The following is a 16,697-nucleotide window of genomic DNA, read 5'->3' as shown; positions in this document are numbered from 1 at the left end:
GCTAATTCCCAGAGCACCAGCAAAATCTGTGGAGCTGACTTTAAAAAAAGCAGCTGTCTACACAGAGGATTATCCCTGCTGCACAGCCCAGTGGCTCAAACTAATTTTCTAGTTTGTGGATTACCATAGTCCCTGGCTCCCCCTCCCTCCTGCCCAGCTATTTCATTTCCCATTAGAATTTACTGAGATTGAGTAGGGAGTTTGAAACTTAGAACAAAAAAGCGGTTTTCCTTCTTCAAGGGATTTGCACTATTCTCCCTATTTTCCTATTAGAAACTAACTGCTCAGAAAATGTTTTTGGTTTTTGGAGGGTTTTTTTTTTTTTTTCTTACTATGAATTGATAACCACCCTCTTTTGAATCTTGGGATTCAATTAATGATTTTTTTTTTCTTTCTTAGCCGCAACCTGCGGCATATGGAATTCCCCAGGCCAGGGGTCCAATCCAAGCCACAGCTGTGGCCTATGCCACAGATGCAGCAACACCAGGTCCCTAACCCACAGCACCAGGCCAGGGGTGGAACCCATACTGCCACAGAGGCAACACCAGATCCTTACCCGGCTCTGCCACAGCGAGAACTCTAATTAATGATTTTTTTTTTTTTTGGTCTTTTTAGGGCCATACCTGCTGCATATGGAAATCCCCAGGCTAGGGGTCTAATCAGCTGCCTACATACACCACAGCCACAGCAATTTCAGATCCTTAACCCAACTGAGCAAGGCCTGGGATTGAACCCAAATCTTCATGAATACTAGTCAGGTTCATTACGGCTGAGCCACAACAGGAACTCCCTAATGGTGTATTTTAAGATGCAGCCCACTTTGTACTAAAATCTTTTATAAATATGATGCCTTCCCCCAAAATCTATAATATTAAAGGAAACTAAAGTATAATCAATAGAGCAACTACATAATTTATTTCCCACACGGAGACACTTTTGAGACTGAAAGGGGCATTCTTAATAAGGATGCCTGGAGTTCCCATCAGGGCTCAGTGGTTAACGAATCCAACTAGGAACCATGAGGTTGCGGGTTCAGTCCCTGGCCGTGCTCAGTGGGTTAAGGATCCAGCGTTGCCATGAGCGTGGTGTAGGTCGAAGACACAGCTCAGATCCCGCATTGCTGTGGCTCTGGGCTAGGCCGTAGGCGGGTGGCTACAGCTCCGATTAGCCCCCTAGACTGGGAACCTCCATATGCCATGGGTGTGGCCCTAGAAAAGACCAAAAACAAAAACAAAAAAACTAACTAACTAAATAAATAAGGATGCCGTGACTGTAGGTTTAGTAAACCAAGATGAGTGGTCACCCTAAAAATAAAGCAAAATGGGTTGCCTAGTCACCAGGGAAGTGGGCAGGAGATAGAGAGGTTATTTGGTTCTCCTGGTATGATGCTTGGCAACATAATGAAGTCCTCTCCCTTCAGGCCTGGCTCCTAGGCAAGCCCTGCCAACTAGGCTCTCTTTCCGTGATGCCCAGGCTGTTGGAGAGGCCTGGTGTCTCTGGCATCAAGCTGCTTGTGGGGCTGGCCAGCCGTTAGCAGCTGTGTGTGTTCAGTTCCCTCAGGGGGCCCATCACAGCCCGCCACCCCGCCACCTGGCAGAGTGCCACCGAGGGAAGCATTTTTGTGGCACTGGGCAACAGTACACTACTTCCTTGCCTCCTGTGATGGGAGTTCCAAGAGGCTTCTAGTGCTGGTCCTCAAAGAAGGCATCTGCTTCCACCGTAGACACTCTTAGCTTGATGGCGAGCAGCTGGGCACCTTTTATCTACCACATGCGATCATGGAACAGAAAGCAGGCTGCAAACACCTCCCTTTAACTCACGGCCGGGCCCTGGCATTGCTCTGCTCTGAATTGCCAAGGTGGCGCATGCACACCACTTATGTTTACGGATGCTCCCCGCTCCCTGGCACCTGCTAAGCCTGTCAGTGATGTGTTCTCCAGGGGAGCACCTGGCATCGGGAGATTTGGGGCCATTTCTTCAACATCTCCAAGACAGTGCAGTGCAGGTTTAGGGAGGGAAGAACTCAGAGCTTATTACTTCATTCTGTAACATTCTTTCATTTTAGTTATTTTATTTTTTTGTCTTTTTAGGGCCACACCCATGGCATATGGAGGTTCCCAGGCTAGGGGTCTAATTGGAGCTGCAGCTTCCAGCCTACACCACAGCCACAGCAACACCAGATCCTTAACTCACTGAGCGAGGCCAGGGATCGAAACTGTGTCCTCATGGATACTAGTCACATTCATTTCTGCTGAGGCACGACAGGAAGTCCCCATTCTGTAACATTCTATTGACATTTGGGCCTGATAAGTGTATGTTCTTGGGGACATTTTAGGATGTTTGGTAGCATCCAGCCTCTACCCGCTAGAAGCTGGTACTATTCCCCCCAAGCCCTCCAGGCCCCCGCTCTGACAACTAAAAACGTCTCTAGACTTTGTCAACTGTCCCCTGGGGACAAAACCACCCCTGGTTGAGAACCATCGTCTCGGGGCATTTGGCTGTGCTTAGGGCCAAACACAGAGAAACTGCCCTGCCTTCTAGAAGTCTGTGCTTTAGCCACTGGACTATAAGTGACAGGGAGAGGCTTCTGGCTAGGTCGGCTAGGTCAGAAAGAGGGTATAAATGCCATGAATTCCTCAGGGGTTTAAGCACCAGCCAGCTGGCCCCCATGCTCCACAGGAACCTTTGAGATTTGCTCGCCTGCACCGCTGCCAATTTGCACTAAAAGAATGATGTTTTAAATGAAAAAGCCGGTACTTGCTGATTTAGAGAGGTGCATCACAGCAAGTCCCTAGAGCCCTGTGGTAACTCTCCTTTCTCCCCTTTCGGTAGCAGAAATCTAAAAGGGGAGCCCTGAAAGGCTTGATCAGGACCGAGTTTAACACTGCATATGACTTCAGCAAAACGGGTTCATAGAAGCAGCGTAGGGCCCGGCTGCTTCTCAGAGCTCTGCGAGCCTGGTGCCCTGGTGCGGTGGGCCTGCAGATCCAGGCAGAAGTGGGGAGTCAGGACAGTCATCTTGGCTGGGACTTTGTGTCCTTCGTGTTCGTGTAGGGAAAGTGTTTTCATACAAAATAACTCCCAGGAGCTCTGTCAAGAATCAAAAAACTAAAAAATAAAACACAACCCAAAGCCACTGCCTTCTCAGGAGGCCTAGAGGATGAGAGGTCCAGTGCCTTTGTTGTCTTTGCCTGCAGAGGCCAGACAGGAGGGCCATTGCTGGCCCTGATGCCAGCCGAGCCCTGTCGATGCTGCCTCCCATGGGCCCTGAATCTGAGGCACCTGGAAGGGTTATTAGCAGGATTGGAACTCATCCCTCTGCTGGGACTGGATCATAATTACAGTAATTTTCTAACAGAGCTCTGCAGTAGGACTGTTTAATCAGCATCTGACTCCCTTGTACTCCCAGCCCTCATCACTCAAGGAGAGGAGTGGGATGGCTCTTAAAGAGACCGCGCCCGCCTTTCAGCACTGCTAACAGATGTGCCCTAATTGGTAGAATATATCTAAGTCTCGTAGCTTATAGCAGGCAGGTTGCATTGCCTCCAGCTCACGGCCGCAGGCTCTCACTGTCCTGGGCCTTCTGCTGGCGGGATTCGGGATCCGGGTCAGGCTGCTGGTCTCGGCCACGGGGGGGCAGAGACCCACATGGGTCCAACTAGCTGGCCCCTGCCAAAGAATGGTTTGAAGGAAAAAGTGCTTGACTGAAGAATGGGCCGGGGAGACCTGACAGCCACCAATGATAAGCAGTTTTGGCTGGTAGCTGCCCATCACTCAAGGATTACAGAAGCACCTCGTATTCCTGCCCTTGCAGCTGAAAGAAACGTGAAGACTCTTGTCCCTTCATTGTCACACTGTAGCTTCACCATCTCTCCCTACTTAGCCTTCAGGCCTCTTTCCCTGCTATCGGTACGCATGTTTTTCTTCTCTTTTGCTTGTGGAAGTAGACCAGGTCTCCCCTGAACAGAACACAAGTAAATTATTCACTCTGCTCACTGAGTCAGGAGCACTCTATCTCCCGAAAAAGCGTGACTCTTGTTATCCTTGCTGAACATAAATGGCCTGGGTTTGTTTATCTTGAGACTTGAGGTTCCAGCTTTCCAGCTCCCAATCCAGTCATTACTAAGGTAGAATTGGTTTTCCCCAGTAAGTTATTTCTAAGATGCTAGGGCTGGCTCCTGCCGTCCTGCCAGGAAGCCAACTGCACACCTGGTCTTTGTCGCAGTTCCCAAAACCATTCCTCAGAGAGAAGAGCTGGGCCAGGGAGCAGATAAGAGACAAGAGAGGGGTGGGCGCTTCCAAAGCAGACTGAGGAACCCTTGGGAAGGAAGGTGCAGGGGTAAAGAGAACAGGAAGAGGGATGCTATCCACAGTTCAAAGAAAGGTTACCTTGAGCCAGGCGACGTGCCCTCTACAGAGCTGAGTCCCTGGGGACAGAGGGCTGCTTGGAGAGGTGGCTTAGGATCAGTGCCCAGGCGCCACTGAAAACGCCACTACCTCTCACTGCAGTGGTTATCTGCTTGGCTTTAGCTGCGTCTCAGCTGGCTGCTCGCACATAAATCCGCAGAAGCCACTCTAGCCCCCCACTGAAGGCTCCTGCAGCCTTTGTGCTGCAGGCCGGGAGCTGGTCCGTTTCTATTTTTACCTGCAACCTCAAACCCTTCCAGTCTCGAGGGTGTTAGGAATATTCAGTGAGAGCTGAGGCATATAAACAAATTCACAAACATAGCACTAACTTGCTGTCCAACCAGACTGTCCAAAAGTCACGGTCACCTCCTGAGCAAAGCATCCAGATAGGGTACCAGGTGCCTAGGACTTGACAGTGTGGCTCTAAGGTCTTCGCAGGTGGAAAACTGGTGACTGTGGAGGAGCTGATTCCTGAGAATAACTCTGAAAAGCTATGCAGGGGGATTCTTTTTTTTTTTTTTTTTTTTTTTTTCCTCCTTGAACAGTGGTGAATTGATTTTTTTTTTTAAGTTTTTTTTTTTTTTTTTTTTGGCGGGGGGACACCTTGTTCTACAGAGCTTGGAAAGGACCTCTCACATGAACATATTCTACCACTATCTGCAGACATGTTTTCTGGGGAGTTCTCTTATAGTTACAGCAGGCTAAGGATCCAGCATTGTCAATGAGGCAACTTGGGTTGCTTTTGTGGCATGGGTTTGATCCCTGGCCCAGGAAGTGCCACATGCTGCAGGTGCGGCCAAAAAGATATTTAAAAACATACCTTAAAAAAATTTTTTTTTGTCTTTTTTTAAGGCCATACTGCAGCATATGGAAGTTCCCAGGCTAGGGATCGAATTGGAGCTGCAGCTGTTGGCCTGCACCACAGCCATGGCAATACAGGATCCGAGGCGAATCTGCCACCTACCCCACAACTCACAACAATGCCAGATCCTTAAGCCACTGAGTGGGCCAGGGATCAAACCCGAGTCTTCCTCATGGATACTAGTTGGGTTCGTCACCGCTGAGCCACAGTGGGAACTCCTAAAAATATACTTTTTAAAACAAAGCTCAGCTCAGCTCAGTTTCCTCCACTAGCAAATAAGTGTAACACTTGCCCTGACCTCCTCACTGGGCACTGTGGTCAAATAACATGATGCACATGAAACATTATTTTCATATAAGAAAATCCATCTCCCCTGCGTGTGCGCACACACACACACACACACAAACCCTTCTACCAAACAAAACCAAACCCTTGATCACTTATCATGGTTAACAGGAGATGACTAGAAGATCATGGAAGAAACTGGGCCATGGAAGAAACTGTCAGAAGAAAGGTGACTATTAAGTCAGGCACAGAACCTACTTCAAACCCAAATTCTACCCAAAAATATTTCCCTTCTACAAAGCAGCTCAGAGGGCCACTCTCCCCAGTGGCTTCCCATCTTCCCTACAGAGGTCATCAGCTATGGTGGCTAGCCCTGAGCACACACAGGGACAGAGCAAAAGGGGAGAGAGGCAGGTGGCACGGCCTGCATGGAGAGGAAAATCCATCTTTGCCATCTTTCAGGCACTTCCAGGCCCGTGTCAACTGGAAAAGTTCTTCCGTTTTTAGGACATCGCCTTCCATGGCCTACACTCACTCTTCGCAAGATAGTGTGCAGACGGTGCCTGGTCTTAGATAAACCGAGGTGCTCTTCTATGCACTGCTGATAATGGACCATTAAAAAAGCCGGGAGTCAGAAAAACCGCATCCGTGTCTTTGACTGGCTCCTGCTGTCCCAGCAGCCAACCCTGCTGGCAGAACTGGCTGCTGAGCACCAACTCCAGGAAGAAAGGGAGTGAACAGAAGAAGGCCAACCCAGCTTGCTGTTTTTTGGCTGAGTAGGGAATTGACACAGACCACCTCCGGTTCCTGTCTGGAAGTTTCGAGATCAGAGAGCTTCAAGCACAGCTGGGTTCACAGCTGCACCATTTGGAGCATTGGACTCATTAATATTCATGAGTCATCCCCACCAATCGGCAGAGCGGATGCCATTAGCTTAGCATCTGTCGGGTTTTTGTGAGGGTTGTGTATGGAGTTTTTTTTCCCCTTTTAAATGAACTTCTTTTGACATTTTGGATTTGCCTCTGTAGGTTTTCTATCCTCGCCTTGCTCTGTTGCATCATATAAAGGAGAGACCCAGGGGAGGCAGGCAGGAAAGAGAGATGAGCCCCAGCCAGGGCTCTGCATCTGCCTGTTGACAAACTTTATTTCTCTTTCAGCACCTGGCACCTCAGACGGGCTGCAAGGAGGGAAGCAGCATCAGGTAAATTATACCTAACAAGGTTCGTGCCCGTAACTGTGAGAAGGGCTGGATCCCGACTCTTTGGAAGACCATCCTTCCTCCAGTGGTGAACTTGAGCTGCACACACAATGCAGGAGAGCTGCCGTGCAGGGTTCTGAACCATTATTTCCACGCTGATAAATTCATGATTTATGAAAGTAACTACTGCCAGCCCTCACTCCCTCCTCCACTGCTACAGCTTGTTAGACACCAATTGCAACAACAGTCTTAAATACTTGCATTTTATTTCAGGCCAAAGCCCCTCACCTCTGAACTAAATGCCATGACAGTCCCACAGCACAGGCCGGTGGTAAAAGTGCCCACGGACAGGGTGGGACGGCCGGAGGAGGGAGGGGCGGGCGAGGAGAACCACAGACACAAACCCCAGTGCAGAGCGAGGCGCTACGCCAGCGGCACTCATCTCCTACCAGCTCTGGCCTCGGAGGAGAGAATTACGGCAGCAGGAGGGCAGAACGCCTCATTGTCTGAAGGCCTGCTGTTCCTCATTTCCATCCCCAGAGCCCTCTCTCCAGGCAGAAACAAAGCCCCTGCACCCCACTGGATTGAACATACGGCCTCCCCACCACACAGCAGAGGGACACCGAGGTGGCTGAAGCCCCGGGGGCAGGGAGCTGTTACTAAGGGAGAAGAAAAGGATTCAGAAAAGAAAGGAGCCCAGGCTAACCCTGCAGAGAGGACTGTCGTGTAGCTGCTTTACAGCCAGAGACACAGTGACAGCCCCGGGCAGCCCTTCCAAAACAAAGCCCCGGAGCGGTTCCCTCTTCTCCGGCTGTGACCAGTCCCTTCTCTTCCGTGGATGGCCACGAGCTGTTTCACGGGTCTCAGGCCCCACACGGCCAGGCCAGGGTCCTGAGATGCGCAGGAAGCCCCAGCGACAGGAGGCGCAGCACCGTTCCATCCAGTGGTATTGATGGAGGAAAAGCAAGGAGTTGGGAGAATATTCACCCCCCCTGCCCATGCAAGGAGGCAGACAAGAGACCCGCCTCCCAGAAACCAAGTACTCCCGGGGCCGTTGTGAAAACAGAGCCGGTGAGAATACAATAACACAAGCATTCCTGCTGGAATAATAGTCAATATGGCAGCTTAAAATCTGCCACCTCCAGGTCCCCCAAACCAGTCACCTGAGACAGTGCTCCTGGGCGGCCCATTAACAAATGCCTAAAGAAATTCAGCTCCCAGGAGAGTAAAGATGGGGTTTGGTTCAAAACCAACAACCCCTGGGCCCGGTGCCTAACTTACAAACATCTGCACTGTGTCTCTTCCTAAGGAGGAAGTTTGCGGAGTTGTCATGACTGAGCAACGTGCAACCAGCACGAGCAGAGACAAGGCCGAGACGTGAAGCTGCCCAGCCTCCCCACCACCGGCCTGAGTCCAACTCCACCCGCATCTCCTTCGTCTGCCTCCGAGCAGAACCCAGAGCTCCAAGCAGAGCTCATTTTTCCAGAACTGTTTCTAGCTGACCAGGGTCCAAAGGCACAGCAGGGTCCCCTCCCACGGCCCTCCCCACAGGCGGAGGAGCAGAGATTCTCTCGTCTGGTCTTGCAAAACCACAGCATGACGGTGAGGAGGGAGGTGGGAGAGGGGGGCTCTCCAAGGAAGGCGCCTCAGAGTCAACCACAGGGGCCCACACCTCAAAATGGTCCTTTTCTTCACCAGGAGGCGGTGAGGAAGAGCGCCTCCTGCCCGATCTTGGAAGAAAGCAGCAACTGGAAAAGAGGGGGAGCGGGAGACAAAGGGCACGAACCGGTAAACAAAAATGAATGGACAAAACACACGTGAATGGACAACAAAAGGAGGTCTAGCCATCTGGGCAGAGAAAGGAATTCAGTGCTGATACACAGCACAGCGCGGGCGCACTGTGAAAATGCGCTGAGTGGAGGAAGCCCATCACAAAAGACCACACAGTGTGTGGCTCCCTTTGTGTGAAGTGCCCAGAACAGGCAAGTCCATAGACACGGAAAGTAGACGGCGGTTGCCAGGCTCTAGGGGTTGGGGAAAAATGGGGAGTCCCTGCTAAGGGGCATAAGGTTTCTCTAGGGATGATGAAAATGTTCTAAAATTGGACTTCCGGTTGTGGCTCGGCAGTAACAAACACAACCAGTATCCATGAAGACATGGGTTTGATCCCTGGCCTCACTCCGTGGGTTAAGGATCCGGCCTTGGCGTGAGATCCCTGTGGTGTAGGCCACATGGCTGGGGTCTGGCGTGGCTGTGGCTGTGGCTGTGGCGTAGGCTGGCAGCTACAGCTCTAATTCGACCCCTCGCCCGGGAACTTCCATGTGCCACAGGGGCGGCCCTAAAAAAAAGTTAAAAAGATGAAAATGTTTGATGGTTGCACAGCTTTGTGAATAAACTACAACTACTGAATTGTACACTAAAAGCGTGAATTTTATGTGTGTGAATTATAGCTCAATAAAGTTGTTATTTAATGAAGATGGGGGTGGGGATACAGGTTAAGAGGACAAAGAACAAATCGAATAAATAAGAACGCCTTCTTTTCTCTCTCCCCAGGTTCCATACAGAAGAGCTGGCTCCCCAGGGGTGGGCAAACACAGACCCAAGACCCTTGTGCATGGGATGGGAGAACTGTGCACAAGGAGACCCAGGGCTCTTGGGAAAGGCCACCAACGCTGTGACCTTACTTTCTCTACCAAGGGACACTTCACTGGCCCAGGTTACAGTCATCCTAGCCCCTGGAGTCTCCAAAGAGAGTGCTTCAGTTACCTCTTCGGCTGGTCTCCTTTAGCCAGGTGAGAGGAGCCCCGCCTCTCCTCCTGGGCCCAGCCACAGTTGGACATAGCATAGCGGAGAATGGCGTCAGAAACGGACATGGGGCTGCGGCCCTGGACACAGGCTTCTATCTCAGGCACCGAGAGCTGGCTTTGCAGGAAGAGGTGTAACTGGCTGTCTGACAGAAGGACCACACTCTGCAGGACCCTGGGGCAAACACAGGTAGTGTGACACAGGGCATCACCCTGGGCGGCGGCTCTCCCCAGCTCCACCCGGAGGGCTTGTGGCTTGAGTCAGCCCTGAAGGCATGAGGGTGCAAGCAAGGCTTCTAACACACATGTGCCTGTGTGTGCTCAGGGGCCATCCTGCCCGGCCCTAGCCCACCAAGTCCACTCACTTTTCGAGAAAGTGCTGCAGACCTTGTCGTCGCTTCTCTATGAACTCATCTGAGCTGCCAAAGAAGGCTGACTTCCCAGGAAGTTCCGGTACAGGCCTGTGGGGTCGCATAATGTGATACTCAAGGTAAGTGTAACATCCAAGACAGTCAGTCCAGCCCCTGATCCAGGGAATCCCCCCCAAAGAGGCACAAATCCATACAAACTGCATTTAAGAAGGTGGCGGGGAAGGGGGCTAACACTGACTGCCTGCATGCCATGTGTCAGGCACTGTGCTACATGTTTTACAAACCTTACTTCATATAATCCTCCCCCAAACCCTGTGAGAAAGACATTAGAGATTAGAGTCCCCATTTTAGTGCTAAGGAAATAGAATCAGAGCAGTCAAGTACATTTCCCAAAGTCACAGAGCCAGTAAACAGCAGCGCTCATATCTGAACCAAGTCTAGGACGTAAAAACTCCAGGCTGCTAAACTACATTGTTGACAAAACCCACTCCCACCATCAACTGTTATTTAAACACTATTTTTTTTTTTTTGGCTGCACCCACGGCACGGAGAAGTTCCCAGGCCAGGGATTGAATCTACAACATAGCTGTAACCAGAGCCACAGCAGTGACAATGCCAGATCTTTAACCCCCCGAGCCACAAGGGAACTCTCGGCTTTTATTTAAAAAGGAGGAAACCTGGACCTGGAGACATGGAGAGTGTGGATCCTCGTGTAAATTAAGACAACCTTCTCCAGTCCCAGAGGGTCACGTTTTTGGAGTTTTCTACAAGGAGTTGAGTTGCAGCAAGCCTCCCTAGCCTCCCTAGCCTCTCTTATGAGGCACAGCATGTGCTTTAAAAATAACAGGCTTTAACTATACTTTCAATTTTTTTTAAATGTAAAAAACAAACAACAAAAACAGGCCGGGAATTCTCTTGTGGCACAGTGGGGTAAGGATGTGGCATTGTCACTGCAGTGGCCTGGGTCGCTGCTGTGGCACAGGTTTCATCCCTGGCCCAAGAACTTCCATATGCCACAGTCGCAGCCAAAAAAAAAAAAAACAGGCCAGACTAGAGAAGGCAGGATCTGTTCAGAGGAAGTTCTAACTGGCTTCTGAGGGCCTCCCCCGTGACAATGGCCTCTTCAGTCCCACAGAGTAAACACAGTAAGTAAAACAGGATCACTAGAGCATTCAGGGACCATACTGCGGTAGCATCACTGTTCTAAACTGTCTCCAGTTTTAGGACTTATTCGGAGTATGTAGCTGAGGAGTGACCAGCACTGCTTTTCCTAAGGCTTTCAGTGTATTATAGTTCTGAATAAAGGAATCTGCACAAAGAAGAAGAAGAAAAAAAATCACAATTTTTACATATCAAGTGGATGGGGACACCACCTGTCAAATTAGTCAGGTGCTAAAAAGTTGCTGATAACCAGTCAACCACACTTAAAAAGCTAGCAGTAGGAATTCCCTTGTGGCTCAGTAGGTTAAGGATCCAGCCTTGTTACTGCAGCAGCTCAGGTCGCTGTGGTGGGGGTTCAATCCCTGGCCCGGGAACTTCCACATGCCACAGGTACGGCTTAAAAAAAAGAAAAGAAAAAAAACTAGCAGTAGCTTTGTTTATCCCTAGACTATTCATGCATATAAAAAGAAAAAAGAAAAATATTTTTTATATTTGTTGGGCTTTATTGGGTCAAAATATTAGAAATAAGAACTCTGGGAGTTCCCCTTGTAGCACAGAGGAAATGAATCCGACTAGGAACCATGAGGTTGTGGGTTCAATCCCTGGCCTCGCTCAGTGGGTTAAGGATCTGGTGTTGCCATGAGCTGTGATGTAGGTTGCAGATGAGGCTCTGATCTGGCGTTACTGTGGCTGTGGTATAGGCCAGCAGCTACAGCTCCGATTTGACCCCTAGCCTGGGAACCTCCATATGCTATGGTTGCAGCCCTAAAAAAAAAAAAAAGAACTCTGTCTTTACTTTCTTCACTGACTTGAAAACATAATTGAAGAACACATTTCTCAATTTCCTTAGTACGTGTTGCAAGTTGCCAAGTTTTTTCTCACTGTAAATTCCAGTTGCCAAAGTCAGCACCTAAAAAGCCAGTCTCAGACCCAAGAAAGAAAAACAAGAGCAAACTCACACTAAGCCAGCATTTCTCTGTAGCTGCTTTCTCAGCCATACAAACTCCCTGTAGCGGCGACGCACACAGGACGTCTTGGCAGTAAAGGCCTTGCTATTGGTCTACAGGAGGAAGCACATGCAAAGGGTTTAGTGGAAAAAGCTCATATTCACCTGAACGCCCCATTGTCACTCTCACTGAGGACCTAAGCCACCAGGCCACAGCCAGGGGCTCCAAGCAGAGCAAGGTGCCACCAGGCAGCCTGAAAGCAACTCTCAGGCAAACCCGAGGCTCTTTCCTCTCCTCCCTCCTTTTCTTCTGTCAAAACATCCATGGACAGGTCCTGTCTCAGCACTGGCCCTCAGCCCTGGTTGAAGGTGTTGACCCCAGTACTGAGTTGGATACACTTACGTGAAGGAATATCTTATAATCCACATAAGAATTCCAGGAGCCCTCATTCTGCACTCGGGGGTCCTGAACACGCACAGTGATCACCTCCTGCAGGTAAGAAATGCTCCTTGAGGAGTTCCCATTGTGGTGCAGTGGAAACAAACCCAACTAGTAACCACGAGGACGCGGGTTCGAACCCTGGTCTCGCTCAGTGGGTTAAGGATCTGATATTGCCATAAGCTGTGGTATAGGTCGCAGATGAGGCTCGGATCCCGCATTGCTGTGGCTGTGGCATAAGCTGGTGGCTACAGCTCCAGTTCGACCCCTAGCCTGGGAACTTCCACATGCCACAGGTGTGGCCCTAAAATGAAAAAAAAGAAAAAGAAAAAAGAAAGAAATGCTCTTTGAGCTTCAGCTCATCCACACAAGAAGGAAGCTTTGACACACAAATTGCCAGATTTTTCACTCGGCACCAATTTTGCTCATTTGTTCATTTATTCATTCAATTCAGCAAATATTTATTGACCACCCTCTGTGTGGCAGGCACTGTTCGAAGGCACTGGGATAGAACATGAGCAAGAGACAAAAATCCTTGCCCTTATGAAGCTTATATTCTAGTACCTTCCAAGGAATGGAAAAGCTTGTGAAAATGGAAACTCGTTTCCCAGTAATGCCTTTACTGTTGATTTCCTTCTCTTGGCTTGACTTTGAGCTCATCAGAACCACCAAGGCTTTACCGTCAGAAGAACACAGTCCAGCAATATCTGAACCTCCCACATGCCCTCAAACTTTAACCCACCTGTTCCCCAGAAACTACGTGCTTACCTCCTGCTCTTGGTTCTCCAACATCCTACACCAAAAGCCCATTGGTAGGAAACATCTGGCAAAGGGCAGAAGACACAGGATCAATCACCGTTAGTCGGCTTCCACCCTTATTTCTCTCTGCCAGGGCAAAACCCTGAAAATTTTTTATCAGTCTCCCCTGGGGAAACACAGACAACTTTTTTTGTTCTTGAGTAAAACTTAAGAGGAAGCAAAAAAAAATCCCCCCACAGAAGCGTGGTGCCAAGCTAAAAGCCCTGTGGGATTTGCCTCCCTTCTTAGTCCCTGGTAGAGACCCTGACCCAAGCCACCTCTAGCTAAAAAGCACGTTCAGGTCTGCACAATATCCTCTCAGGCAGCCAGAACAGGCAGGTGGGCTCTAAAAGCTTTCTGCCTGAAAACACCAGCGATGCCCAGCGGTGTCTGTGGGCGCACACTGCACAGCTCTCTAAGTGAGCCTGACATCGCCCCCTTCTGGCTATCTAGAGACAACCAAAACCGCACACACACACCAAAGCTCCTAAGTCTATCTTTTGTCTTGCTAAGCACAGTCACACACACACACCCGCGCCCGAAGGTACCTCTCAGGGTCAGAGAGTTCCGGGGGCACCTGAGGGGGCTGCCCAGAAATGACCTTCCCTTATCTAATCCAATCTGTGGAACCCAAGCCAATGGTTCTAATCATTTCCTCTCTCGATATGCGGTTTGCACCTCTGCCCAAGCACCCCACAGCTGCACAGGTCGACTCAGGATGTTTTCCGCTCCTTTGCAAAGATTCATTAAAGCCTAAGCCACTGATTTCCCCCAATGTGGCAGTTTACATGTGCAGCGACATCGCCCACTCCGACAAGGGGACCATGAAGGCTGCAGCATAGGGTTACTCAAGTCCAAAGGGGCCCATGATGTCACCTTCTGTTAAAATACAGCACTAATCTTGTTACTCCTAGAACCACTCCAACAGCATCCACTCTGGCTGCCGCCTCCACCCCCTTCTCCTCTCTTAAGAGCGGAACAATAAGGTTTAATTTCCCTTTCCAATTTACCTTGAAATGAAAACTGACTTCAGCCAATATGTACTGCCAACAAATGATCCGGGCTGGCTCCTGGGAAAACAAGACTATCGCTAAGCTCTCCCTCTCCTCCCCTCATGCCCATTCACACACCCACTCGTTTTTACAGTCCCACAATTAATTTTAAACACATTCTCTTATTAGTTCTGCCTTACCATTAGAAGAGCGTGTAATGAGTTTCCTTCTATTTTATGTTGTGCTAACACAAGGCTAACATTTCAAGAGAAGGGGAACTCATTTACGCCACAAAATTAGCAAAGCACACAGCTTTTCCAATCCTTTCCGGTATACCAGAAGGGCTCGCCACACACCGGCACTGCACGCAGAGATGAAACTGCATGATATACACCAAAATTGGGCTACAGAGCTGAACAAACAGGAAATTTTGTGATTGAGATATCATCTTTAACAGTATTCGTGCTGACATTCTGATTTTTCATTTGATGCGGTCACTACCGCCAAAGAGTCCTGAACTGGAAGGCAGGACCGTCCAGTTCCATGGCCACTGATGCATGTAAGCAGTCCTGCATGTAAGCAGTCAAGTGGCTGTGACCCAAAAAGGCAGGCCAACTCACTGGGAACAACTCATCTCCTCAGATTAAAACGAAAACATCTTTTCTTTTCTCTTTTCAGGCATTGGTTAATTACCAGCACAGGAGCAGACAGTTAAATACACTGAACCGTTTTTCCTACAAAAGGAACAACAGGAGAGATGCTAACAAGGAAATCCACACACTCAGAAGAGCTCGAACATCCACAATGCCTTGAAAGGTTTCCCAAATTCAGGACCATAATTTAGTAACTTAATGGTCATTACTCTCAGGCTCAAGAAGAGTTTGCCTAGGACTCTGAACCACCTCCAAAAGCAAGTTCCCCTCCTTTCCTTTGGGATTCATACCACTTAGAAACTAAAAGCTATAAACTGGCTTTAAAAATCCTAGGATCTCCAAGATGGTATAAACTTAAGTCTAAGTTCACAAAGCACTAAGAAAGTTTCAATGGTAACCTTCCTTAGAAACAACGGGGCTACAAAAACCTAGACTTCAAGTAATAATTTCCAGCAACTACTATTCTCCATCGGCTTCCTCCCTGTGCACTCCTTAGGAGGAAATAAAGCTCATTTCAGCCCTTGGAGGGAAGAAGGAAGTTCTTAATTTTAGCTCCATGATCTAGGAGATGGATCCATGTGTCATCTGACTAAGTATAGTTTCAGCTACTTACTTGGCACCAGCACCAGGAAGTGTAGCTTCCTGCGACCCTACAATCACATTTGAAGTTTTCCTTTGCTTTCTGCTGGAGGTACCAGCACCAGGACCTCCAGGGAAAACCCAGTTTGTTTATAGGGTAGATTCCTTGTAAAGCTTTCCAATGCCTCAACAATTCAAGGTAGCAATTCAAGGCTTTAACTCCACCATTTTTCCTCAGATTTAAACTACTTCAAGAGACAGGTTAAAAAAAAAAAATCAGGTGATAAAAAGTATACTGAGCCACCAAGACGCTCATCCTTTCTTACTCAGCCTTCAGCTCTTGGTGCCAGATGGCAACTCAAAAAACTCTGCTTCGGAGAAACACTCACAGGTGGTAGAAGGAGCTCTCCTGTCTGACCAAGCTCTGCCTGTTCTCAACCAAGCAGCTATGCTCCATCTTTTGGTGATCTGCAACTTGCCACTCTCTCCACTTGCAAGCTGAGACACAAAGGCGACCACAATCTAGTGCAAGAGTCTTCTGGGTCCCCGTAAAATATGTGTCATTAGTCTTAGTCCTAGCGTTTGGCTAAAAGTCTCCAAACTTTTACTCCGGCCACACCCCCTGTGTTCCTAACAAACTAGGAGCAAAAAAGGCCACATAGTCCTTACTCCCTTTTGCCTACTAAGTGGGAAGGAAAGATGCTTTACACTTTATAAATAAGTGGAAAAGCCGGTTTCCTTCCTCGGATACTGAGCTAGCCCTTGCCTTCATCTCTGGAGAGGAGTCGGCTCCTTCCTCAGGATTCCAGCAAGGTCCCCACCCTAAGCGCCGCTGCTGACGCTCAAGCCTGCAGGCCTTACCTAAGACCAGAGCCCACGCCCCTTCACTTGAGAGCAGCACCCACTCCCCGCGGACCCGCCCACTTCCCCTCACCTGAAAGCAGCACCCACTCCCCACAACGACACCGCTGACAGCCCAACATATAGCCAGAGTCCCGGCTTCTCCTTCCGGGTGAGCTGCCGGCGCCCCGATGCACGACGGGAGAAAGTTGCCGGCACGCCAATCCCGGGTGCCCAGACGCCCCGCCCCGCAGGCCCGGGCTCTTAGTGGCAGCCTCGCCCCCGGGGCGGTGCGCTCCGCCCAGCGCAGGCCGCGGCTGGAGTAGCTATTCCTACCTCTCCCTTGGGAGGCGGCGGGGTCG

The 16,697-nt window shown here is 49.6% G+C and overlaps 1 protein-coding gene across 3 annotated transcripts; it reads right to left on the bottom strand.

The window, feature by feature from the left end:
• Positions 1-7,001: 7,001 nt before the first annotated feature.
• On the bottom strand, positions 7,002-16,551 carry SNX11 (sorting nexin 11). Of its 3 annotated transcripts, XM_047757147.1 has the most exons (8): positions 16,430-16,550; positions 14,282-14,341; positions 13,242-13,296; positions 12,438-12,524; positions 12,048-12,148; positions 9,922-10,017; positions 9,519-9,731; positions 7,002-8,500 (listed from the first exon to the last, which is right to left on the bottom strand). In XM_047757147.1, exons 3-8 carry the CDS (start codon positions 13,281-13,283, stop codon positions 8,227-8,229), a joined length of 813 nt encoding a protein of 270 aa, XP_047613103.1. In that variant the 5' UTR covers positions 13,284-13,296; positions 14,282-14,341; positions 16,430-16,550; the 3' UTR covers positions 7,002-8,226. The 3 variants fall into 3 exon arrangements, with proteins under 3 accessions (XP_047613103.1, XP_047613102.1, XP_047613104.1); XM_047757146.1 differs by lacking the exon at positions 14,282-14,341; XM_047757148.1 differs by lacking the exons at positions 12,438-12,524; positions 14,282-14,341 and having other exon boundaries at positions 16,430-16,551.
• Between the last annotated feature and the right edge of the window lie 146 nt (positions 16,552-16,697).

The sequence above is a fragment of the Phacochoerus africanus genome, chromosome 14 (genome assembly GCF_016906955.1).
Source record: "Phacochoerus africanus isolate WHEZ1 chromosome 14, ROS_Pafr_v1, whole genome shotgun sequence".
Lineage (NCBI taxonomy): Eukaryota > Metazoa > Chordata > Mammalia > Artiodactyla > Suidae > Phacochoerus > Phacochoerus africanus.
Note: the sequence above shows the minus strand (reverse complement) of the source record. Positions and strands in the feature narration are given on the sequence as shown.

Coding starts and splice junctions, on each gene's coding strand:
- SNX11 (XM_047757147.1), bottom strand. CDS start 13,283: ATGGGCTTTTGGTGTAGGATGTTGGAGAACCAAGAGCAGGAG. Junction 12,525..13,241: donor TGGAGAACCAAGAGCAGGAG/GTAAGCACGTAG, acceptor TCTTACCTGCAG/GAGGTGATCACTGTGCGTGT. Junction 8,501..9,518: donor AAAGGAGACCAGCCGAAGAG/GTAACTGAAGCA, acceptor CCTCTTTTCCAG/TTGCTGCTTTCTTCCAAGAT.